General features: G+C 41.1%; 1 protein-coding gene across 1 annotated transcript in view; it reads left to right on the top strand.

Moving 5' to 3' along the window:
* Window positions 1-9,608: 9,608 nt before the first annotated feature.
* LOC117883803 (NAD(P) transhydrogenase, mitochondrial-like) overlaps window positions 9,609-26,870 on the top strand; it is a 74,537-nt gene continuing 57,275 nt past the window's right edge. Inside the window, exons 1-2 of the mRNA XM_034783567.1 lie at window positions 9,609-9,736; window positions 13,597-13,793. Of these exons, the coding sequence (XP_034639458.1) occupies window positions 13,655-13,793 (139 nt within the window). The 5' untranslated portion in view covers window positions 9,609-9,736; window positions 13,597-13,654. The remainder of the gene's footprint in view (window positions 9,737-13,596; window positions 13,794-26,870) is intronic.

Genomic DNA, 26,870 nt, shown 5'->3' with positions numbered 1-26,870 from the left:
TCCACAATGACTTTATCGTGTTTAAGTGCTCCTTTTGTATCTCGATTGTCCAGGGGCCCCACTGGTTGTTTAGCAGGCTTCCTGCTTTTAATGTACTTAAAAAACATTTTGTTGTTATCTTTTGAGTTTTTGGCTAGCTGTTCTTCAAACTCCTTTTTGGCTTTTCTTATTACATTTTTCACTTAATTTGGCAGTGTTTATGCTCCTTTCTATTTACCTCACTAGAATTTGACTTCCACTTTTTAAAAGATGCCTTTTTATCTCTCACTGCTTCTTTTACATGGTTGTTAAGCCACGGTGTCTCTTTTTTAGTTCTTTTACTCTATTTTTAAATTTGGGGTATACATTTAAGTTGGGCCTCTATTTGGTGTCTTTGAAAAGTGTCCATGCAGCTTGCAGGGATTTCACTCTAGTCACTTTGCCTTTTAATTTCTGTTTAACTAACCTCCTCATTTTTGCATAGTTCCCCTTTCTGAAATTAAATGCCAGAAGCAGAAGAACACATTTTCCTCTAAACCTCCTGGTATCCCTAGTCACCAGAGACAGATTCTGGGGGGTACCTCTTGCCCCTACTTGTTAAAAGGAATAGGAAAAATCCTTTTTCTTGGTTGCATTTTTGTGTTTGCTGCTAGATGGAGGAAGAGAATCATATCTCTGACATTGGACACTTTTAAGAGCAGTTAGACAAACACTTGTCAGGGATGATCTAGATAATACTTAGTCTTGCCTTGAGTGCAGGGGACTGGACTAGCTGACCTCTCGAGGTCCCTTCCAGTGCTACAATTTTAGGAGTCTATGATTAAATCCCCTCCTCCTCTCCCTTTAGGGTCTCTGGAAAAGACTTCATGGAGAAGGATGTGTCAGTGAGCTGGGGAATAATCTATTTCCCTATTCATGGTCAAATATTGAAACTAACTTTCATGTAATCTCACTTGTCTTGTACATGCTTTAAAGAACATTATCTTGCCATCATCCCAGTCAGCAAGCATATATTGTAGTTGTGTTATAATAAGATACAAAAGCCAAATTATATAAATATTTTATCTAAGTTGTGTTTTATATGCCTCATGTATCATGGAAAGTGTGGTGTTAATGTGGAATTAGAAAGGGACCCAAATGGAATGCTTTCCAACTATGGGTAAATTCTTATCCAGATCTGAATGTTGCAGTTCTAGTTCATTTCTGTAGAAAACTGTAGTTAGATTGTTGAGTACTGCTATGTGAATGTTATGAATAATGGCCCTAGATAGCATGCTAAGCCAGATGGTATACCGCATTAATGAAGCCTAGAAGAGCCCTAGATGCAATAATGTTGCTCTAATACATCAAAATATAGGGTATACGTCAATATATATATATACTGGGGTTAGGATTTCACCCATATCCTATAGCAGCATTCCTAAGTGGATGATCAAGACTCCACTAACTGCACCACTATAATATATAATTATAATGGTTATGTAGAGAGCTGAAGTGTGTTGTGGTTTGTAAAAAATATTGACTTTGGAAGGAATGAAAATATTTCAAGAAAGAGAGATCATGTAGAGAATACAATCTCAGAAATAATTGCATATATCAGATGAGATGATGAAAGTATACAAGTGACTGATTATAATACCAAAGTGTTAATTTCTTATTAAATATTTTTGCTATTCTTGGAATTATCTGCATAGTATTTTTTACGTTAAAATCCAACTGTTTATTAATGGTTCCTCCAGGCTGTTACTAAGTTAAACTAGGTATTAATAACATAATACAAATAGTTTGATATCATTAAATATGGCTACTAATTACAATTTTTGAGATCAGTCTGTCAGTCAGTAATTCTCATTTTTTTAAAAATTGCTTCTCAGTCCTGAGAGGGAAAGCAGGAGTAAATATTTTACACATAACAGGTCTAATGAAATGCCTGTAGATAATTCTGCATTTCCATCTTGTGGGATGGTTCCAAATCAAATATCTGAATGGCATTGTCTTTCCAACAAAGAATATTTCTCAGTATCCATGGATTCTTTTGGTATAATAAATCCTGTATTTTGTCATAATTAGCTAAGATATATTATTTTCATTCAAGAGAGACTAAAAGATGCACTGGATAAAATGCAGCGATGCCCTAATGAACAATCCTTGCCCTTCAGTCCCTCATAAATATAGTATAGTATTTGTACCTTTGCAATCTTGTTGCTCACAGACATGAGGAACAGGGCCGGCTCCAGGGTTTTGGCCGCCCCAAGCAGCCAAACAAAAAACAAACAACAAAAAAAGCCACGATCGTGATCTGCGGCGGCGATTCGGTGGGAGGTCCTTCGCTCCGAGCAGGAGTGAGGGACCGTCTGCCGAATTACTGCCGAACAGCTGGACGTGCTGCCCCTCTCTGAAGTGACCGCCCCAAGCACCTGCTTGGTAAGCTGGTGCCTGGAGCCGGCCCTGATCAGGAAGAATATGCCTTGTGTTCCCTTCCTTTATATGGCAGACGTTTTGTTTTCTAATTCACTGCCTTAAATGCCATATCTTCTAGAATGGAGATGCTAAATGTCAGCATGTCTGACATATTATTTCAGATAAATGATATTTATCAATCTGTTTTGGATTTGTAGGGGCCTGCACTGCCATGCTATAGTCCTTATCAATATGAAATTAATATCCTAAGGGAGTTCGAAAAACTCATAAAAACTCTAAAACTCTAAAAACTAACAACAGTAAAAAGACTTAATCTCTACACCTTACTGCCTGCCTGAAAGACTGTAAATCTACAATTTTCAGCTTCTCAGTCTGTTTTCAAGAATTTAAAACCTAACAGAGTATTATCTTTTACAGTCGGCATTTCCAACATAATCACTCTATTGCCAATTAGATTTATTTTTGTATCCAGCAACTGCAGTGTAGTGACTGTATTCTTCATCCAAAGCTCAGTATTGGGAGTCTGACTCCCTTATTAGTCCATCTCCTGCTCAAGATGTCTAATAAAAGCACTGTTCTGTTTTTAACGTCCAGAGATTAAATGACGGTCAATAATCTCTCCATAATAATAATCTCTTTTGCCAATCTCTAGTAATTGGTGCTAATCCCGTCTCAAAGTTCAGACACAAAGAAGATGGGGCCATGTTATTTATCTGCCAGTTAGGGAGTCAAAGATAGTGAAGTATTCATGGCCTGATCCCATACAGATCATAATCTAAATTCCTCCTGGGGTTTTTGAAGTCTGGTTAAACTTCACGCTCTAGTGCTTCTGTTGTCCACATTTCAGAAGACATAAATAACTACCCAGATAAGTAACTTTGAGAAAATACATGCTTGTATATTGCATTAAATCAAAAATTAAAGTCAAGTCCTGGCGCTCAGACTCACGCTGTCAGTTAAAGTACTGGGTCATGTTGTTTTGAATATTAGACTAAATATTTAACTGTAAATCTCTGATCAGGTTGTGTACATTCTGTTATGGTATTTAATCTGATTCCAACTATTGGGGCTGTGTATGGACTTTCTGTCTGATTTGAGTATGGCTGTAGAATGTGACACATACTGACAAGTTATGTGTTACTGTTTTCATTCAGTGATAGGTTTCCTTATTCATTTATTACACCTCTACCTTGATATAACGCTGTCCTCAGGAGCCAAAAAATCATACTGTGTTATGAGTGAAACCGCATTATATCGAACTTGGTTTGATCCACTGGAGTGCACAGCCCCGCTCCCCCAGAGCGCTGTTTTACCGCGTTATATCCGAATTCGTGTTATATCGGGTCACGTTATACCGGGATCGAGGTGTATTTTCAATTTTAAAACAGCTTTTTTTTAACCCTTGCTGCTGTATGAAAACTTAAAATTGCCTCCATAAAAAAAAAATCCACGGTAACAAATGTCCCTTGCCACCCAAAGCAACTAGGTAGGATTGATGAAAGGCCAGCAATGTTTCAGACTCCAGAAAGAGAACTACATCTAGTGCGCCTCAATCCACCACCAAAGCCAGCAATCTCAAAATACTCGCAAAGGAGGTGTTTTACTGCATTCCCTGAAAGTAGCCAAGTCTGGTCTCTGTAGGGTTACCAGATAGCAACTGTGAAAAAACAGGACTGTCCCTTTAAAAATGGGTCATCTAGTCACCCTCAGTCTCTGTCAGGCTAAGTTGAGGTAGAAGCATAGAATCATAGAAGATCAGGGTTGGAAGGGACCTCAGGAGGTCATCTAGTCCAACCCCCTGCTCAAAGCAGGACCAATTCCCAATTAAATCATACCAGCCAGGGCTTTGTCAAGCCTGACCTTAAAAACCTCTAAGGAAGGAGATTCCACCACCTCCCTAGGTAGCCCATTCCAGTGCTTCACCACCCTCCTAGTGAAAAAGTTTTTCCTAATATCCAACCTAAACCTCCCCCAATGCAACCTGAGACCATTACTCCTTGTTCTGTCATCTGGTACCACTGAGAACAGTCTAGATCCATCCTCTTTGGAACCCCCTTTCAGGTAGTTGAACGCAGTTCAAATCCTCCCTCATTCTTCTCTTCTACAGACTAAACAATCCCAGTTCCCTCAGCCTCTCCTCATAAGTCATGTGCTCCAACCCCCTAATCATTTTTGTTGCCCTCCACTGGACTCTTTCCAATTTTTCCACATCCTTCTTGTAGTGTGGGGCCCAAAACTGGACACAGTACTCCAGATGAGGCCTCACCAATGCAGAATAGAGGAGAATGATCACGTCCCTCGATCTGCTGGCAATGCCCCTACTTATACAGCCCAAAATTCTATTAGCCTTTTTGGCAAAAAGGGCAGTGAGGTCTAGATTATTAAGAGCCCTGTGGAACATGCTTTGCTAGAAGCCCCCTCTTTTTTTCTTAATGTGGCAGTGTGATGGTTAGGAAGAGCTTGCCGCTGAATTCCAAGATGGCCTCCAAATGCAATAGCAAGAACTGGCTAATTAATAAATCTCAGTTTGAGAAACAAATGACAATTGGCAGAATCTACCTCTCTTACTTTGGATTTTACAATGCCACCCATCACCATAGTATCCAAGTGTCTTCTATGAAAAATCAATAGCAAAGTGCTTAGTGGATTTAATGGAGTTTCTAGAACTTCTCCCTTTTGGGGATAAAAAGTTTGCCTGGGGTTTGAATTTTGTGTTGTATATATTTTTTAAAAAAATTAAGTTCCTCTTTTTTCATCTCCTCAAGGGGTTTATTGGGTAGCAGGGGGTGTTAGTGAATGTGAATGTCATTCTTCTGGTGGAGAGGCTTTGTCAAAGCCGAAGGTTTTGCAGTTTTCTAAGGACCTCAGGGTGAGAGGCACCTCAGGAAGTGATGTTTCATAAATAACTCATCTGTCATCTTACCAGCCTTAGCTCAAAAAGCTGGGAGGCCACATTTAAGTCAGAGAGTGCAGTACACAGATAGTTGTATGGGACATTATTATTTATGCAGAAGGCCTGAATTAATCACTAGTATGCTGTAAAGCCAAACTATATTCTACTGCTCGATACTTCTACAATAAAATTGCTATGCTATAAGCAGAACACACAAGGATGATTTGTGTTCTGCCCTTTGATCTGTTCCATTGTTTGAATCTAGCAGTCTAAAAATTAGGCAGAGAAAGTTTTACGGCTTTCAGATTCATGTTGCTTACTTTGTACTGTTTACAACAATGCAATAAGGTTTACTGTTTTATTAACGCAGTCATATAAAACATATACATTTAGATTAATGCAATATGGAAGCTTAAATAATTGTGAAGAAAAATTATACTTAGTATTTGTAAAGTGCTACATGTAAAATACTAATAAAATGAGCCTTCCAATACCCCTCCACTTAACAGATGGGGAAGTGGAGATGTAGACATTTTAGGGTCAACATTTTCCACTGATTTTTGATGTCTCAATTTGTGATGCCTTGGGCCTGATTTTTGGATGTGCTGGTTATCCAATTCCAGATTAAATCAATGGGAGCTCTCACTGATTGCTAACTTGCGTCTTGTTTCCAGTCTTCCATTTTGGGAAAGTTGCTGAGGAAGGTTGTAGCATGGATATGGGACAGAAACTGCAGTGGTGGCCTCCAGGCAATAGAGGAGGATAAAATGTCCATGCTGATTCCTTTAGCTCTATGAGCAGCTTTGGTACCACTGACCATGAGGTGGTTTTGACATATGTGTGGTCCTGTGACAGGGTGTATAGACCCCCCCATACTGTAAAAGCCAAGAGGGAGTTAATTGATGGACCAATTGTCCCTCCAGCTGCAACTAAGGGGCCAATTAACAACAGCTGGCATAAACAGCTGCCGCTCAGACAGAGAAGGGCTGCTACCAGAGGGGCTGAAAGTGGCCTTGGGGAAGCTCCACAGTAGCTGGCTGTGAAGAAGATGCCTCAGGAGATAGAACTCCAGAGCAGAAATAGTGGAGTCCACAGCTTGGTGAGAGATGTGGACAAGTGACGGAAAGGTAGGAGTAGCTCAGGGAAACAGTGAAGGATTGTAAGGAGCAGTGCTTATCTGCCTAACATAGGGTCAATGGGCTGAAACCCAGAGGGAGAGGATAGGCCTGGCCTAGCTTCCCCTATTCCCCCAGCAAGAGGGGAAACACAAGCCTCAACACTAGAAAAGGCAGAGAGACTGATGAGCCGAAGGCCTGGCATAAAGGCCATTAGATGTTACCTGTTTCTTTTTTTACTTTTTTGTTTCCTAGGGAAGGGACTGAACTGAAAAGTGACCTGACTGGAGTGCTAGGCCATGGAAACTGCAAATAGCTACAGCACCAGATGACAGACAACAGGGTGGTGAAGAACCCCTGCTACATCCTGTTCTAGCAGGAGGAGATGCTCTGGTGGTGAGTTCACCTTGAGACAGGTCCCTAACAAGGATAGATTAAATAGCTGTTCTCTTTCCATTGTGAGACATCCAGAAGGCACTTCAGGGCAATTTTTAATCTCTCCTAACGGTGCTGTTTTGTGGGGTATCACAGGGTTCTGTCCTCTTTCCCTGTTAAATGTGTATGGCTGAGACCTAGCTTGCTAAAGCTCAGTCACAGAAGATTCTGGTAATGCTGATTGATTGAGGGAAGCAACCAGAAGAACGGGTGAAGAATGACCCCCTTGGTTGAAGGAGCGAAGCTGCCATTTGTGATACAGTTCACAATCTAGGCATCTTGTTAGACCCTAAGGTGTTCTGGATGCCTAAATAACAGATGTGGCCAATACCCCTTTAGAAATCCTCATAAAAACATCCAAGACATGAGACTTTTAATATAAATCAAAATGCACAAGTACTGCACAGGCAGATTTACATTATTACATTTCAATACATTATTTGATACAACATGGAAAAGGAACGCATTACATCATGACTGTTTTGGAAATGATGTGTAAAGCACATAGTTATTGCTTCTCTGTTTTTAACAGAGCTGTATCATCACCATAGCCACAAGAAAGACAAACTGCTTGCAGCAATTTAGGATTTTCTGACATTACCATTGGCTATCGGGAGAACAGGCTCTGTACATTAATAACATCTAGAAAGGGTCCCGTAACTGTGGAATAGCAGGTCCTTTAGCATGTGAATGCTGTCGTGCTCAGACTTTAATGAAACTTAAAAAATTTACTTGTTTATTTCCATAAATATTGTGTACATCACATCAGATTCCAGAAATGTGATTGTATAGTTTTATGCAGGATGTGGTTACACTTGTAATACTGTATTATTCATTTGAGAAGAAGCTTTGACCAAATGTTAGAAAAGAAAAAAAATCTGAAGTTTTATCCCATGGATCAAGATTTCCATTTCCACTATGAACCAGACCGGATTTTACCATTTCTCTTCCATGAAGGGCTATGTTCCCATCTTCTGTAAAGATCAATGCCTTCAAGAATTTTTTTTTATTTTAGAATCATGCTGTCCATGCATAGTAATCCTAATGCAGACATAATGTTGTCTAATGCAGTTGTTTCCCCATAATGTCAATATTCTGTTTTCTCCTGGTTGTTTAAAATGTAGCCTCAGGCCTTATTTTACTGCACATTATTCAAACTGTGCTCTGGAAAGCAGAATCACTAATTTTTTCGTGGGCTTTCCTATGACAGTCAGCACTATAGTATCTGAGAGCTTCACAAATATTAATGATTTTATATTCACAACATCCTGGTGAGATGATGGGGATATTATTATCCCAATTTTACAGATGGGGAACTGAGACACAGAGATATTAAGGCTAAAAGTGTCCAGTAATTTTGGATTCCCAATTTGAGATGCCTAAGGCCTGATTTTTCAGAGAACTTAGCAGTTTATACCACTTCATCTGTTCAGAGCACAGTTCCTTTTGACTCGAGTTGCAATTGTGCGGGTACAGCACCGGATGTAATGCAAATGAAATACCAGGTGTCTCACATTGGACACCTAGAAAATGAGGAACACATTGGGAAGGGAATTCTGGGAATGTCATGAGCATCCTCTCCTGATTGACTCATCACAACATTTAGATGAATGATTTTAGAATTTTGTGCAGGAGTCTAGTATTCACAAAAGCGAGAGAACAGCAGCTCTGGCATTCTGGGGTATTTCACTAATCATGTAAACTGCTAAGCAAAAGAAAATAAACTGGCTCAGGAAATCTAGCAGCAGAGGTGAGGAGGGCAATACTACTTAGAAGGAGGGATAACTCAGTCACTGTGTGGAAATGTGGGGCAGTGCTAAGTCAGGAAGAGTATGCAGAAGTACTAGAGGTTGAGTGGAGAGGACTAATTATTGCTTTAGATGAACTTGGTCTATAACCCCTGTGTAATGTACAATAATTGCATAAAATAACTCTTCCTGCATGAGGCCCAAATGAATTTAGGAATAGCCCAGGGGTGAAGCTTGTTTTTCTCCCAGAGACCGACGCATTTCACTTGATGAGTGAAGGGATCTCTTTGTATAGTAATCAGTATGTAAAGTTTTGAGTGCTATGAGAACTTTTCTGGAATGTTGCTGCCCTTATAAAAACACAGGAATGTTCTGCAGAAATTATACAAAACATTATATCTTATATCAGCTGGAAGAACCTCAAAGCACTCACAACATCTATTGCAAAAGAAAACGCCGGTGTGATTGGTGATTCAAGTGTGAAACAAGAGGAAGAGCTTTCCCTGCCACTGCTAAGGAGGGTTTCTATGGGGAGAAGCTCTGCTCCTCCAAGCCAAGGAAAGGAGAGGGAGCTCCACTTTCACTCCCCCTTACTGTAACCCCAGGTCTGATTGCGTCTTACAGGTTGACTCTCTGTTGAACAAAAGGAAAAGAGGCAAGACAGACAAAGAGAAACAACAGCTACAAGCCAACATCATGGTGGCAGAGCAGGGAGCTCACAAAACAATGTCTTTATTTTCCCAAAGAGTTAGGTCCTGGGGCAGAGGGACCATTGCATGTAAGTACCTGAGCCTACTGCCCCCTGCTGGGCTTACTGGGACAGTGCTATGGGGCTGGCTGTTAGGTTAGTTATTGCAGGTTGCAGTCTCCAACTGTTGCAGGGAGGTTTGCAAATGTCAGGGCTATAGGCAGGCTGCCAGGAACCCCCCTGTGTGTTTTGCTGTTAGAGTCTTCATGTTGCCAGTGCCAAATTTAACGTGCCTTCAGATCACATGGTGCCTATTTATAGACCATACAAATGTACTTGTGCCCACAGCCAGTGAGCTGCTGGTGTGAAGGTCACTGACTGACTGTCAGCTTCCCTGCTGGCCTGTCCTTTGTATCTCATGGGGGGCAGAGCTCACTCCTAAGGACACCAATCTCAGGTTAGTCCTACCTTAGTCTTCCTCTTCTTTCTTCAACATGTCCCACTTGCCTTTCCAGGCTCTGCTATTATCACTGTCAACTCTTTTTTCATGGGGAAAAAGGGTCTTAACCCTTGCTGGTGCCCTTCTTCAAAGGCCAGGACTGCTGTGTCAGTGCGAATGAGATTTTAAATGTCTCCTTCAAACACACAGCAAAATCCTTCAGGCCAAGAGCAAGGTGTGTCTTTCTGTCTTTAAAACTACTCCCTAAATGAAGGAATCTCCTTCCCAGTGAGTGAGATGTGGCAAGGCTGCCCTACCTTTCAAAATCAGGGGTCACAGTACAATCTACTAGGGCATGAATATAAGGTTTCTACACACTGGGCTGTGTCGGATCCAAGTTATGCTGGTGCAAATCAGGAGAACCCTCACTGAAATGAATGGTTCAAATCTGCAGTAAAAGAAATCATGATCAGGCCTTGTAAACTAATCCGAGATAGGCTTATAAATCTCCCACAGACCTTAAGACTGCAACAGAACAGTTGTGGGAGACTTTTTGGGGGGTTTTCATGTAAGGATGCACTGCAGATATCAGCATTATGCTGAAAATATAAACATAAAATAGGTAACTAACTCTGCCACATCCAGCAGCTTGGTGTTAAACAGATAACATTTCAAAAAGCTTTGCCCAAACGTTCAGAAGAATCAGGCTGTATTTCCTTCAGCCATATGAATCAGTGTTGTCTGGTTATCATGCTATTGTAGGGGAGGGTAAATTCCAAATCTGTAGTTGAATTTGACTGAACATTAATATTTTTCTTTTTGTCATGCAGAGCTGAATGTAGGTAATATGTGGGTACCAAATGTGTTGTGAGCCAAATCTGAGTTTTGCAGATTCTTACTAGGTCAGTAGTTCCCTATCCCTACAGGGGTGAAGCATGAAGAGGCCTATCAGTGCAGGATTTGTCCCTTATCTATAAGCAGTTGGATTTTTTTTGGTTGTTTTTTGTGATTATTATTATTATTATTATTATTTTATTGTTAATAACCATAATTATTATTATTATTATTTATTTATTTGTATCTGGAAAAGGAGAAATAGGTCTTTGTTGTGATTGTCTGAGGAAGTTTATTTCCAGGATAAATAAGTAGGAAATAGAAATTCTGTTAGTTTGGTAGATGAATTTAGTCAGAGATTCAACATGGGTCAAGAGGTCTGATGTAAAGGGATGGGAGCCAGGAAACCCTGTATTCTAATCCCTGCTTTAGTGCTGTCTCTTTTTGTGGCTCTATCCAAAGTATCTTAGCATCTCTGCCTCAGTGAGCCCACATGTAAAATGGACATAATGCTTACTGCAGAAGTGTTGTGAGAACTAACCAGTTAATGTTTTTCATAGTGCTTTGAAAATGTAGAGCTCTGTATAAGCACTAAGCAGAGGTGGGCCCAAGATATAAAATTAAGATGCCAATTTATATTTCCAGTGTGTTCAGCTCCAAGATTTTGATTTGTAAATCTTGAAATAAGTAATGTATTGTGCTGGTTTATGGAATCAGTGTTATAGCTGCTAATTAAAATGTCTTTTTGCTTGTTTAGTGACCTCAGAAGAAGGATATTGTGAAAAATAAGCTTTAATACATGATTTATGTATAATTTAACAAAAACCAAATTTTGGAACCATATATTTTGATAATGAACTACACTTAGTCTATGACATATGTATATAGCTCTCCCACACAGTTAGGCCACTTTGGAAAATAGATTTGCCTAATGGTTGGGGGTGTGTGTGTGTGTGTGTGTGTGTGTGTGAGTGTGAGAGAGAGAGAGAACGAATGGTCCATCATAATGCAGTTATCATTTAAGGAGCTGCTAAGTTTTTAATTCTGAATTTTCAGGGTGGTGGGTGTGGGTTATGTGGTTAATTAATCTTAACAATTAACATTATTTTTCCATGTAATTGAATACAGAATGTGCTAGTGGTACAAGAAGTAGTAATTACTGTACAGTAACCACTCCTTTCAATATTTTTTTCATTACTGAAAGCTGCTGGCCTGCATTATGGACTAATGTCCTGTACAATTTAATTTAATTTAATTTCAGCCTGATTGAACTCTGTAAACCACTGGAGAAACAGAAGCGTGTAATGGAAACACATCCATATCCCAATCTTAACAGCATTAAAGATCAGCACTGAAAGACACAGGGCCCTTCACTTCCCTGCACCCTGTTGAAGTGGAATGAAAAAGGTCCTGGGGGGAGGGGAGGGATGTTTCTCTAGAACTATTGTCCAATAAGAAGAAAAGGGACTGAAATTCTTTAGAACCTAGCGCTATGATTTGGGATGCATTGACTAGATTGCTTGCTGGTTGAGAATGATTACTCTGGAGCTGGAGTGAGAAAGGTAAAGCTCGGTGCATTTACTCACGATTCAGATGAGGGAGCTGTGATGGAATGGTGTTCTTCCTTTTTTTTCATCCCCAGAGAATTCAGTGTTGCTAACTCTAGCAATTTTACTGTAAGTTGCACAATATTTGTTCTTTTCCTTAAAGCCTCCGCTCCAGAAGTCATGTAAATACATGAGAATCTCAGCTTTTATTTAAAAGGAGGTTCTAACCCTCATGGCTGCAGACAAATGCTTGAAAATGTGACATGCAAGGGCCCCCAAACCAGTAGGCAAATAAAAGGAACCCAAAATGTATTATTCTGAAAAAAAATCTTGTGATTTTTTTTTCAGGTCAATCTCATGATTTTGGGGCTGACTCATGATTTTTTGATTGCTTGGGGTTGGCCAGCAATGCTCTCTCATACTGTCAATGAAGGAAAGCATCCTCCCCATAATCTCTCATCCAGAGATCTGGGGTCAGGTTCGAGGGTGAGACTGGGATGGAGCATTTGGGACAGAAAACATAGAATATTGAATGTTATGTTGTGGTGATTAGGAATTCTGGGATTGTAGGTGTGTGCTGTGAGTTTCTAGCAATGTACCACCAACTGCACTTCCCATTTTGAACCTGACTCTTTTCCCCCCTCTGTGTCTGCCCAGCATAGAATTCTAATGACACCTACAAACGTTACTGTTTGCAGTAACTGTGTACTTGGGGTTTGTTTTCCTTTCTGACAGCTACCAAATGAAGTAAAACAAAGCCAAGATAATTGCTTTTAAACTGATTAAAACGGCCCAGATAAAAATGTCAGTGTAAGACTGATGAACATGTGTGAGTGTAATATATGACGTGTACCATGTGCAGCCATGATGTCAGTAGACTGGTGTTTGGAGGCAAATGAGTTTTAAAGAGACAGCAGTGATCTATGGACTGTCCTGCAAGGACCCTTTGCCAGCTATGTTCTAACTTCTATTATTGAGATTTTATTTTCATGTGGTGCTATGTGGTGTGAGTATGGAACTCATAGTTTCACTTCACTATTATGTCTCTCAGAAATTCAATCAGTGAGCAATCCTCAATGAAAAGCAGAAACTACTTCAGCATGAACAGGTTGTTCCTTTGCACATGCCAGTCTGGTGGTGTAAGATTTTTTTTTTTTTTTTGAGTAGTCTGAGTAAACTCCTGTTGGAAATAAAGTAATTATACTGGATTGCGGAATTAAAAGTCAGGACAATCTAGTGCAAGCGTTTGCCCAATTTGTAATTTTGACTGTAGCTCAAGTCTGGCTGGTTCAGTGACCTGGCAGAGTGCCTAGGCAAGTCATCAGCTTTCAATTCCACATACATCACCTGATGCAAAGGCCTTGTACTCAGTCATTCTACAGTAATATTAAAGGAATATTGCTGAGTTTTCTTCTTGCCCCTTTAAACATAAAACTATGCAGATTTGAGCCGGGTTAATCAAACAACTTGGTTTCAATATGGCTTTTATATCTACAGGGCAACTGGACCAACATCAAGGGCACAGAGGAGTGTTCTGTTCCCAGAATTTGCTGAGATGAGTGGTCTAGTGCGATGCATCACCAGTTGCTCAGTGCCCTTGCTTCACAGTATAAATTCTAGCACACTGCAGCCAGCAACCGGACAACGTTCTTTTAGAACTTTCCAAATCTTATGGAATCAACAGACAGCCAAAGGTACAATATGTATTTGATTTGACTGTATGTAAATACTGTTGTCATAATTCTGTAGTTTTATTTTCAAATGGATCATAATGTTGTGGAGGCTTATTTTCTGTTACAGAGGTCATCTGGAGGTCAATGTCATGTATAACAGAAAAATCTCTACAGTGATTTGCATTTGTAAAAATACACTATATTTCATTCACTCAGATGTTGAACTGGCCCTTAATTTGAAAAGAGGTTGATCTATTTTTTTATTAATAGAAATACACAGGGTCAGTCTCTGACCTCAGCTACATTGACATACACCAGTATGAGAGGGAGAAGAATTTGATCTATTATGAGGCAGAAGTAAGTTTAGGCTCAAGAGCTCACTGAGCTTCAGAACGTTTTTTAAATTTGTGGAAATCCATCCATCTACTGCCAGTACTGCAGTTAAGTGACCACTGTACAGAATAATATTTGGGTTAATTTTTGAACTCACTGGACTTCCAATGACTTACCCAGTGAAGATTTTCTAAGTTATCGCTGGCCAGTTGCCAGGTACTGTTATGGCTAAAAATGATGTAAAGGAGCCAGCGGGTATTATTCCTACTGCACAGGACTCTGTAAACATGGCCTTAGAGCAGGGGTAGGCAACCTATGGCACGTGTGCCGAAGGCGGCACGCGAGCTGATTTTCAGTGGCACTCACACTGCCCGGGTCCTGGCCACCGGTCCGGGGGGCTCTGCATTTTAATTTAATTTTAAATGAAGCTTCTTAAACATTTTAAAAACCTTGTTTACTTTACACACAACAATAGTTTAGTTATATATTATAGACTTATAGAAAGAGACCTTCTAAAAACATTAAAATGTATTACTGGCATGTGAAACCTTAAATTAGAGTGAATAAATGAAGACTCAGCACACCACTTCTGAAAGGTTGCCGACCCCTGTCTTAGAGTGAAAGACTCACTGTTGACAAAGGGCTAAATCCTGTTCCTAGGGATAAAACTCCACTGCTGTCAATGCCACAGGATCAAGGCCTGAACAATAATTAAAAAACCCTTTTTATAAATATCTGCAGCAGACAGTTGTGGGGGAGGTGGGAAGAAGGAATGTGCACACACACACGTGTGTATGTGTGTGTGTGTAGGCTCCATGTTTGTATTTGTACACCTCCATTTGTATGAATATTTTTCCATAGGCACGTTGAGTTCCTCAGGAGCCTGGAACAGTGGGAGGGCTGGTCTTTTGACCCGATTCTAGTTTCTGGATGGTCGAGAAAGTGTGGCAGTTTACCATTTCCAGTGTTCTTCAGGCTCAGAAGAGGGAAACACCAGTAAAGAAATCATATACACCAGTATTGAGAGATTCTGGTTTATTTGGCTTTATTCAAATACCAGGATTTATACAGATTCCTTCAGAAATCAAATTCACGGTCCTAACGATAAGATTATGAAATTAATCTCCAGCATGTTCATTATAATAAAAAACTTGATTAGAAAGTACTGAGGTAACAGAGAAAGGGTGAATCCTTTCTAATGAGATCCTTGCAATGATTTGGTTTAAGCAACTAGTTTAACAGTTTTAACCATCTAGTAATCTAGAGCTATTGTTACATTGCTTTGTAGCAGGCAAGCTGGTCTGTATTTATTTTACAATATGTCAGGGAAATTTTACCAAATGCTGAGCAATTTCCAGAAATGGTGAGGCAACTCTTGATGCCTCAGTGCTACCAAAAAGTGAACCACAACTGGAATGCTGAAGAACTGGACTAATAGACATGTAACGGGACAGGAAATATTAACTTCCTGCCTGTCATTGAACAGTCACTACTTTCTTCTTCTCTCAAGAAGATTCGGGTTCTCATGGGAATCATAGATTCTTGGATCTTGTGTGTGGTGATGTGAGTTAATACAGGAGGTATTTATGTGTGTTGCTACTAATGTGGCTGGGTCAGATCACCTCATCCCGTGGAAATACCTGACAGAAAAGGTGTAGGTGGAGGAAACATTTCCCCCAAATTATTCAGTTGGGGGCCCTGTTGGCCATATTTGAACCATGTTTCCTGACATCCCCTTCCTGCCCAAGGTCTACCAGCAAGAGGGTTATCTAGTTTGGAGGAGCTGTGAGGCTATGTTACCTCTTCAAACTAAGCTCCATTGGGCTGGCAGGAAGAAGGTACATCCCCCATTCACAACTCGCTGACCTATGCACATGCTACCTCCTAGCCAACTCTGGCCACATGAAGAACCATCCATGTAGTCTCGAGGAGGTAGATGGGTGCCAGAGAGCTGTAGGAGATCCCTGACCTGTACTTGTGTAAAGTAGACAGCAGAAGCATTAGAAATACCATATAGAGGTCACCTGTACTATGTACCATTTTAGTTGTTTTCCTCTATGATTGTATTTTCATAGACTCATAGAAATGTAGGGCTGGAAAGAACCTCGAGAGGTCGTCAAGTCCAGGCCCCGGTACTGAGGCAGGACCAAGTAAACTTAGGCCATCCCTGACAGATGTTTGTCCAACCTGTTCTTAAAAACTTCCAACAGTGGGGATTCTACAACCTTCCTTGGAAGCCTATTCCAGAGCTTAACTACCATTATAGTTAGAAAGTTTTTCCTAATACCTTACTTAAATCTCCACTGATGCAGATTAAGCCCAATACCGCTTGTCCTACCTTCAGGGGCCATGGAGAACAATTGATCCCTGTCCTCTTTTTATAATAGCCCTTAACATATTTGAAGCCCTCCTCACCTGTCTTCTTTTCTCAGGACTAAACATGCCTAATTTTTTTTAACCTTTCCTCAAGGTCAGATTTTCTAAACTTTTTATCATTTTAGTTGATCTCTTGTGGACTTTCCAGTTTATTATCCACATCCTTCCTAAATTGTGGTGCCCAGAATTGGACACAGGACTCCAGAGAAGTCCTGAGTATAGCAGGACACTTTACCTCCAATGTCTTACATAACACTCCTCTTATTACACCCAAGAATATTAGCCTTTTTCGCAACAGCATCACATTGATTCATTCAATTTATGATCCACTATACCTCCCCATATCCTTTTCAGTAGTTTTAGTGCCTAGTCAGTTATTCCCCATTTTGTAGTTGTGCATTTGAATTTTTCCTTCCTAAGTGTAGTATTTTGCATTTGTCTTTACTGAATTTCATCTTGTTAATTTCAGACCAATTCTCCAATTTGTCAGGACCCTTTTGAATTCTAATCTTATCCTCAGAAGTGCTTGAAACCCCCTCCCAGCTTCATGTCAGCTGCAATTTTTAAGTCATGAATGAAAATATTGAATAGTACCACACCCAAGACTGATTCTGCAGAATCTCACTAGATGCATGCTCTCATTTTGACCATGAACCATTGATAACTAATATAAGTATGGCATTTCAACCAGTTTTGCACCCACTTTATAGTAATTTCATCTAGACCACATTTCCCTAGTTTGCTTATGGCAATGTCATGTGGGACTGTATCAACAGCCTTAGTAAAATCAAGATGTCACATCTACTGTCTTCCCTGATATCCACTAGGCCAGTAACCCTGTCAAAGAAGGAAATTGGGTTGGTTTGGCATGATCTGTTTTTGACAAATCCATGCTGGCTATTCCTTATAACCCTTATTATCCTCTAAGTGCTTTGAACTGATTGTTTGATCATTTGTTCCAGGTTCTTTCCAAGTATTGAAGTTAAGCTGACTGGTTTATAATTCCCCAGGTCCTCTTTGTTCCCCCTTTTAAAAATATGTACTGTGTTTGCTCTTCTCCAGTTGTCTGGGACCTCAACTGTTCTCCGTGAGTTCTCAAAGATAATTGCTAACAGTTCCAAGATTGCTTCATCTAGTTCCTTAAGTACCCTACGATGAATTTCATCAGGCCCTTCTGACTTGAATACACCTAATTTATCTACATATTCTTTAACCTGTTCTTTTCCTATTTTGCCTTGCATTCCTTCCCCCCTTGTTGTTAATATTAATTATATTAAGTATCTGGTCACTATTAACCTTTTTATTGAAGATTGAAGCAAAGTAGGCATTAAACACCTCAGCCATCTTGATGTCATGAGTCATTAGCTCTCCTTTCCCCGCTAAGTAAAACATGTACACTTTACTTTGTCTTTCTCTTGCTCCTAATGTATTTAAAGAACCTCTTATTATTGTCTTTTATGTCCCTGGCTAGGTGTAACTCATTTTGTGCCTTAGCCTTTCTGATTTTGTTCCAACAAGGTTTTGCTATTCTTTTGTACTCCTCCTTAGCAATTCATTCATGTTTCCACTTTTTGTAGGATTTCTTTCTGATTTTTAGGTCACTAAAGAGCTCCTGAGGAAGTCATTTTAGCCTCTTACTATTCTTCCTGTCTTTCCTTCTCATCAGGATAGTTTGCAGTTGTGCCTTTAGTACTGTCTCCTTGAGAGACTGCTAGCTCTCCTGAACTCCTTTTTCCCTTAAATTTTCTTCCCGTGAGACCTTACCTACCACTCCTCTGCGTTTATTAAAGCCTGCTTTTTGTGAAATCCCTTGTCCTTATAATGCTGCTGTCACTCCTTCCTTTCCTTAGAATCTGTCATGTCATGGTCACTTTCACGCAAATTGCCTTCCACCTTCAGATTCTCTACCAATTCCTTCCAGGTGGTCAGAATCAAGTTTAAAATGGCTGTCCCCCAGTTACTTCCTCAACTTTCTGAAACAAAATATTGTCCCCAATACAATCCAAGAGCTTACTGGAAATTTTGTGTTTTACTGCATTACAAGAACTAGGGGTCACCAAATTAAATTAATATGCAGCAGGTTTAAAACAAATACAAGGAAGCTCTTCACGCAGCACACAGTCAACTTGTGGAACTCCTTATCTGAGGAGGTTGTGAAGGCTAGGACTATAACAGCATTTAAAAGAGAACTGGATAAATTCATGGTGGTTAAGTCCATTAATGGCTATTAGCCAGGATGGGTAAGGAATGGTGTCCCTAGCCTCTGTTTGTCAGAGGATGGAGATGGATGGCAGGAGAGAGATCACTTAATCATTGCCTTTTGGTCCACTCCCTCTGGGGCACCTGGCATTGGCCACTGTTGGTACACAGGATACTGGGCTAGATGGACCTTCAGTCTGACCTGGTACGGCCGTTCTTATGTTCTTATTTTGCCAACAGATGTCTGGGTAATTAAAACCCCCATTATCATCAGGTTTTGTGTTTTGGATACTTCGATTGTTTGTTCTAAAAATGCCTCATCCACCTCCACTTCCTGATTTGGTAGGCTATAGTAGAACCCTTCCATGACGTCAACTCTATTTTTACCCCTTTTATCTTCACCCAGAAACTTTTAATTTGTTGCAAATTCATCTATTTCCACAAAGCCTTTAATCTGTTGTTTTAAATAGGAATTTGCAATAGGAGAAATTTAAAAGCAAATAACATTCATTAGACAACCAAAAGACAACAAAAATCCCCATGACTTTCTTTGCCAGCAACTTCCAGGATTCATGGAAGAATAAAAGATCAAATGTATACAGATGGCCAGCCAGTTTATATAGGAAAATGCTTCCTTGTCTTTCACTTGTATTTTATTTACACACGGAACAAAAAATGCCAGTGAGTTGAGCAGTAAAAGCCCTCAACATTTCACAGCAAAAGCAGCTTCCTCATGGGTGGGGAAGTGGGGTGTTACAAAGGCACTCTTTCTGGACACAAAGAGTAGTTTGTTTGTTTGTTTTGTTTTTCCCCTAGACGGTGAATATATGCTCTTTATTCTTCTGTGTACAGTGTGTACAAATAATATCCCTGTCCTGAAATGTTGAGCTTGGTGTGAAATTCTCAAGATTCCCATTTCTCTTAGCCCAGATATGTGATCTAGAATCAGTCAGTTCATAAGCTAATACTTGAACCAGTAGTGAAGTCGTACCTCATTCCCCATTGGCCAGGACCTTGTGCAGGCCCTGATACCTTTGTATAGTGATTGTGAAAACATGATTGTTCTCATTTGTTAGCATTTTACCCCCGCGCCGCAGCTCTCCACCCCGCCCCCAGCTCACTTCCCCCTCCTCCCTCTCCTGAACGCTCCGCCCCCTGCTCCTTCCCCTCTCCTGCTTCCCGCGAATCAGAGGTTCGCGGGAAGTCTGAAAAGAAGCAGGGGCTGGCAGGCAGGCAGGCAGCACCAGGTAAGCTGGGGTGGCGGGACGCGTGAGAAGGGCTCTGGGGAGGTACGGCGCGGCCCAGTCCAGCCCTGGCCGAGCAGCTCACTCCGGCCCCGGTTCTGGCCGAGCGCGCTGGCCCGGCCCCAGCGGCGCCGGTCCCCGCGGCTCAGCTCGGGTCCATCTCGGGTCCGGCCCAGGCCCCTCGACTCGGGTCTGTCTCGGGTCCGGCCCTCCGGCTCGGCTCGGTTCCGGCCCGGCCCCCCCGGCTCTGCTCGGCTCAACTCCGGCCCCCCGTCTCGGCTCCGGCCCGGCCCGACCCCCACAGCTCGGCTCGGCTCGGCTCTGGCCCGGCCCGGCCCTCACGGCTCGGCTCCGTCCCGGCCCGGCCCCCACGTCGCGGCTCGGCTTGGCTCCGGTCCGGCCCGGTCCGGCCTCCGCAGCTTGGCTCGGCTCCGGCCCGGCCCCCGCGGCTCGGCTCGGCTCCGGCCCCTGCGGCTCGGCTCTGCGCCAGACACAAGCCCCGCGACCCCAGCCGGAGCTCTGACGGGAGCGTGGCCCGATTCCTGGGGATGGGGCTTGCTGCAAGCCCCGCCCCCAAGAATCGGGCCCCGCTCTTGCTAAAGCCGGCCCTAGTGTGACTGGTCTCCTCAGTTCCTTCCCTACCGTCCCCGGCCTGAAATGGAGCTCAGCAGACTCATTAGAGAATTTCTTCTCTCCCTTGTTCAACCTTTTCCCCTCTTAGTTTAGCTTAGTTAGGTACCCACTTCTCTTCTCTTCTCTTCAAAACAAAAAAACAAACAAAAACCCCCCCAAAAAAACTTTTTGTTCCTGTCAGCGCAGCCTCTTCCGACATGCCTGGCTCTCCAGGTTTTAAGCGCTGCTCTAATTGTAATTATGCCATCCCTCTTTCAGATGGCCACTCTAAATGTATAAAATGTTTGGGGGAGTCCCACTTCCCCCAAATATGTGACCACTGCAGCAAGTTGAAATCTAGGGCACGCAAAGACAGAGCTGTATTATCTACTGCATTCCTACCAAATCTGAAGTCCCTACCTCCTTAAGATACACTGCTTTTAAGTTACCTGGAGTAGAGCACCCACAGGGACACCTCTTGAAGAAGAAGAGGAGGTTACTCACCCTGTCCAGTAACTGATATTTTTTGAGATGTGTTCCTGTGGGTGCTCCACTACCCACCCTCCTCCCCTCTACTTCGGAGTTGGGGTAGCCTCCGTTGTAGAGAAGGAATTGAGGAGACCGGTCGTGCACGCGAACTATTAAGGTACACTCAGAGCGGGGCAGGCGGGGGGGTGAGAGGCAGGCTCTGCGTGTGCGCGACCGGTACAAGTACTGCTGTAAAAATCTCCAAGCTAAGGTGCAGGGATGCACCGACACCTGGAGTGGAGCACCCACAGGGACACTCATCTTGAAGAACCTCAGTTACTGCACAGGGTAACTTCCTCTTCACAATCTCATTTCTTGGTGCTATGTGCCTTACAATTCCCAATATTTAAGCCCCACTTATTGCCACCACCACCTCCTCTCCAAAAAACTCTAACTCTAGACACCTAAAATATGAAACTTGAAGTCCATTAGGCCAAAACGGGACAGAGATGGTCAGTTACTTATAGCCATATTTTCGGACTTTGATGTCCCAGGCTTTTACCTCTGTGGGACACTTAAATTACTATTTAGACTCATAATTAATTATTTAGGCACCTAACTTTACTCATAGAGGCTTGAGAATGTGGTCTATAATTACTGCCACCAGTGACTAGCTTGAACCATAACCTGGGGAGCGAGAATCTGTTTTACAGAAATGTCCTGAAGTTAATGGATTTGCTCCAGATTTAGGCTGACAAAAGAACAGAATTCAGCCCCACATCTGAACAATCCAAACTCTAGAGCAGTTTGTCACTAATCTCCACTTTGTGAGTTGGACTCATCTCTGCTTAGTGCTTTACACTTCCAAAGCATCTCATCCTCAGAACACCCTTATTAGGTAAGCTATATTATCCCCGTTTTACAGATAGAGAAATTAAAATACTGAAGTTAATGTCTTTGCTAGGGCTATGCAATGAGTGGCAGGCTGGGATTAAAACTGAGAAAATCCTGGATCCTAGTGCCATGTTTAATCTGCCATTTTAGACTATCATCTTGGCTGTGGTAGGATCCATTGGAGCAGGAGAAAAGTACCCAAGCACAGAAAGTATTCATGTGGCAACAATACTTTCTGCTACTATATTTCATTTTAAATTGCTAATAGAATCTAAAACCCCTGACAGAGAACGTATGACTTTGATATCTAGGAGAAGAATTGGGTAGCATTTTTTAGAAATACAACAGAACAATGCATTAAGAGAGCAATATAATCACTTTTATCATGGTAGAATTCAACCAAAAGGAAAGAAAAATAATACATTGATTTGTAGACTGCTCTGGTGAGATCCACAGGTTATCAGCCCCGAATCTCATTCAGATGGTATGATACACAGTGAAACATACATTAAATTAATTACCAAACTGACATCAAAAGACAAATTCATAAGGGTTATTGGAAAACTGCTCAGAATACACTGGCCACCTTTAAAATAAGTTGCCTGAAGTTCTGCGAAAGAAAGATGAGCCTTCAGAACCAGTCATACTCACTCCACCTCAGGAGGAAAGTGGGCAGCATTTATCTTGTGATCAGTGGAACTGGAATCGGAGGGCCCATGTTCACTGGAGAGACTGTTATTGAGAGAGGACACCAGGAAAATAGGAAATGTGAGGAGTTGGCCTGGAAGCAATGCAGTCACATGGACAGAACAATGCACAGGGTTTAAGAAAGTTCCATCTATTCAATTTAACATGCATTCAGCTTCTGTATCATTACTCCCTTCACCTACAATGAGGATATCATCTGCAATTATCTTAACCCCAGCCAGTCCTTTGATTCAAAGTGCTGCAGACCTCTCTGCCTTCTTCCCCAATAAGGTAAAGTAAAAGTTTTATTTTCCTGTGATTGTTGTCCTGGTACAGTCAGGTCTGTGTACTGCTCGAGTTCCTCCTTACACAGCTCCATTGCTGTGTAACCCTTCTGCCAGCTGAAGCTAGCAGCATCCAAGGCTGGGTTCAATACCTTGGTGAGGAGAAAACCCAGCAACAAAATCCAGTGCCATCAGCTCGCAGAACATATTCAAAATGACTCTGCAAGCTTGGAGATCTTGAACTGGACCCTCATTAGCCTGCAAAAAGAGAGTGTGTGAGTGCAACAAGATTAAAAAATAATAATTACAATTGTACTGTTGTGGCTGGGTGAGGAAGTGTAGCAGCAGTCATTGGAAAGGTCAAGCAAACAAAAGAGAAATGTGCTAGCAGTCATCTTGCGAGAGGAGCAACAGGCAAAGAGGAAGAGAAGATCTAGATGTCTGGGAAATGAAAGAAATCATCCAGTACAAAGATCTGTTCCCCCCCAGCAACAACAAGGCCACGAAAGAGTAACTCTGCCTCCAGCAAACAAACTATGGAGGCAGGTGGAGACGCTCCACTCACTAAGGCTGACCTGAGGGACCTGCTGTTAGAAATCAAAAAGGTCAATAAGAAGATGAGGGAAGAGATCCAGACTTGCGTTAAAAATATGGAAAATGAAATTAATGAGGTTAATGGGAAAATATCAGATGTGGAAAATGGAATAAATGAGCAATCACATAGCATTACCAACCTAGATGAAAGAATCTAAATAATTGGGGAAAAAAGAGAAAAAGAAATAGAATTAATAGTGGAGGACAGGGAAAATAGAGAATATAGGAATAACATGAGGATTAAAGGTTTTTCCAGGGGGGACTGAAGGAAGGAAGCTGCTGAACACGTTGGATGATATTAGCCATGACACATTAAAACTGGGCAATAAATGTCACATTCATACTGAGAGGGCTGACAGATCCCTTTTCCCAAGCAGGCTCCAGAACAAGAGATGTGATTGTCCATCTACACTACTGTCAAGACAAGGATAAAATACTGAGGGAAATGAGGGAAAGAGCGGAACCACTTATGATTCTTACAAATTTTCCCAGATGTGACAACCTCAACCCTTAGAACGTGAAGAGAGCTATATCACATAACCACACTTCTTAGCAAGGACAATATACGATACAAATGGGGGCTTCATTTAGACTGAGCTTTAAATGGAAGGATGGATATATGTCTATTTCAGATGCAAAGAAGTAAAACAGGGACTTAGGGACACGGAAACAGGCAAATCTGCTCAAGAACAATAAATAAATAAATAAATTAATGGAGCTATCCCATCTCCTAGAACTGGAAGGGACCTTGAAAGGTCATTGAGTCCAGCCCCCTGCCTTCACTAGCAGGACCAAGTACTGATTTTTGCCCCAGATCCCCAAGTAGCCCCCTCAAGGATTGAACTCACAACCCTGGGTTTAGCAGGCCAATGCTCAAACCACTGAGCTATCCCTCCCCCTGTGAAGGGGATCAAAGGCATTGGTTCTACAGGTCACCAAGAAACCACTGAGTATCAGTGAGATCAAAGACAGCCAGAACAGCTCAAAAAGATGCAGCAAGATGAGAGAGACATGAGAGCGTTTAGAAACGAAGACATTACAATAAATAACGGATATTCTATCCATGTGGTCATAATGATGAAGATGTTTAGTCAAATGAAAGCTGGGCTTATATTACCCAGGATATTTTGACTATTTGGATATGGTCTACTTAATGGGGATAACATTATGGTTAATTTAAAGTTGTGATTTATATTATAAACAAAATTATGAAGGAAATAGCAGAAAAGCAAGATTTCCCCTATTGAAGTAAGTTTCACTTTAGAGTTGTCACAGTCATTTCAAAATTTATATTAACTCGAGAATGGTCATCTATGGTGGAAAAATTGAAGAATAAGTAAACTCAGAGATGGTATAATAATCTCACAATGCCCAATGTTATCAGGCGGTTTGATAAGATTAAATAAGGCTTAGTTTTTAAGAATAAAAATACCCAAAAGAAACCCAGCCCACCTTCAGCAGGGTATTAACATGCCTGTGGAAGAAGTAAGGGGAGCCTGGGCTCCCACAACTAGAGGGGACAATTAGAGGCGACAGTGCGGGAATGCAGAGGGAGGAGTGAGGGAAACGGAATAAGAGAACAGGAAAAGATGTTAAATATTGTAATGTTTGAATAGAAAAGATTATATAAATAAAAAAAGAGTTAGGGCTCAGAATTAAATAAAATGGTAAATCAGACTCAGGATCAGGGTACAACAATATAGGTGTTTAAAAAAGGAAAAGCTATACACCTCTACCCCGATATAATGCGACCCGATAGAACATGAATTCAGATATAACACGGTAAAACAGCGCTTTGGGTGGGGGGAGAGCTGTGCACTCCGGTGGATCAAAGCAAGTTCGATATAACACGGTTTCACCTATAACGCGGTAAGATTTTTTGGCTCTTGAGGACCGTGTTATATCGGGGTAGAGGTGTATGTGGAAGTTTTAAAATTACTGTCTGTATGATGGGAACTCTCTCTAAAATGTTATTTAAAGAAGAGATGCAATTATAATGGAGACCTGGCATTTGGCTAGCGGGGTCTCACTGCTTTTAACAAAGGGTAATATACTGAGTGAGAATAGACTTGGTACTTATGGTTGAGGTTATTAATGTCATAATGATAATGTTAAGGGGATGAACAATTCAACAAAATGGAAAGGGGTATTCTGCTCACTGAAAAAGGATTTTCCTAGTATAATCTATTTACAAAAAACACACTTGAAGAAAAATGATAAAAATCTGAATACTTCTTGGACACAGCTACCATATATCTCTCTAATAGAAGAGAGGTGGCAATACTATTTGCTAAACATTTCCCTTTTACTCTTTTAGCATGATACAGAGGGCAGAATATATTTTAGTTAAAGGGTCTTTGAAAGGTAAACTTCTCACCTTAGATAATGTATATGTTCCCAATCAAGGGCAAACACTTAGCTATTTTAGACACAAATATTATGAAAAGGGCAGTAAAGCCAAAAGGCTTTTAGCCAGAAAGTTTAAAAAAGGAACAGGATAAATCAGCCATTCTTCTGATTAGAAATACAAAGGAAGATTTAATAACTAGCATCAAATAGATTTCTGAAACATTTGCTAACTTTTTTCATATTTTATACATTTCAGAACCCAAATCCTGAACCTATAAGTAGATATTTGAGAAGTGTGAAACTACTTTAGCTCTCAGAGGACAATGTTAGAGCTCTTGATAGGCAAATTGCTACAAAGGAAGTTGAAGTTGTAATTAAGAATTTAAAATCCAGTAAAACTCCAGGTTCCAATGGGTTTTCTGAGGAGTATTACAGAGCTCTAAAGCAAAGGTTGGTCCCTGTTTTAACAGAATTGTTTAATACTATATTGCAGAGGAACAAGATTTCAGATTCATGGAAAGAGGCAAAAAGTGTGGTCGTTCCTAAAGAAGGAAAAGATCTTACCAATTGTGCATCATACACAATTTCTTTAATTAATGTGGATGCTCAAATTTATGCCAAGGTGCTAGCAAACAGACTGAATGTCATCTTGCCCAAATTTGTTCATCCTGAACAATCTGGGTTCATTGCTGGCAGAGATCTATCAGATAATATCAGAACTCCAAATATGATCTATGTTGTTAATTGTTGCAAGTTTTACTGAGCGCTGGTTTCTTTGAACACTGTGAGAGAGCCTTTCACAGACTGCACTGTTAGTACCTCAGATAGATTTAGTAAGCTTTGGTTTTGGAAATCAGTTTTATAGTAACATATCAGGCTTATATACTCTTCCCCGAGTGTCTGCTTTAGTTAATGGCCATAAAACTCCTCCTTTTAATTTGTCTAGGGGTACAAGACAGGGTTGACCATTATCCCTCCTATTGTTTGCTTTGACAATAGAGCCCTTTGCAATAAGCAAATGGAGAAACAGCCCTTTGGTAAAAGGCATCAAAATGCTA

Source organism: Trachemys scripta, chromosome 10, assembly GCF_013100865.1.
Source record: "Trachemys scripta elegans isolate TJP31775 chromosome 10, CAS_Tse_1.0, whole genome shotgun sequence".
Lineage (NCBI taxonomy): Eukaryota > Metazoa > Chordata > Testudines > Emydidae > Trachemys > Trachemys scripta.
The sequence above is the reverse complement of the archived record's forward strand: the minus strand, read 5'-3'. Positions and strand labels throughout refer to the sequence as shown.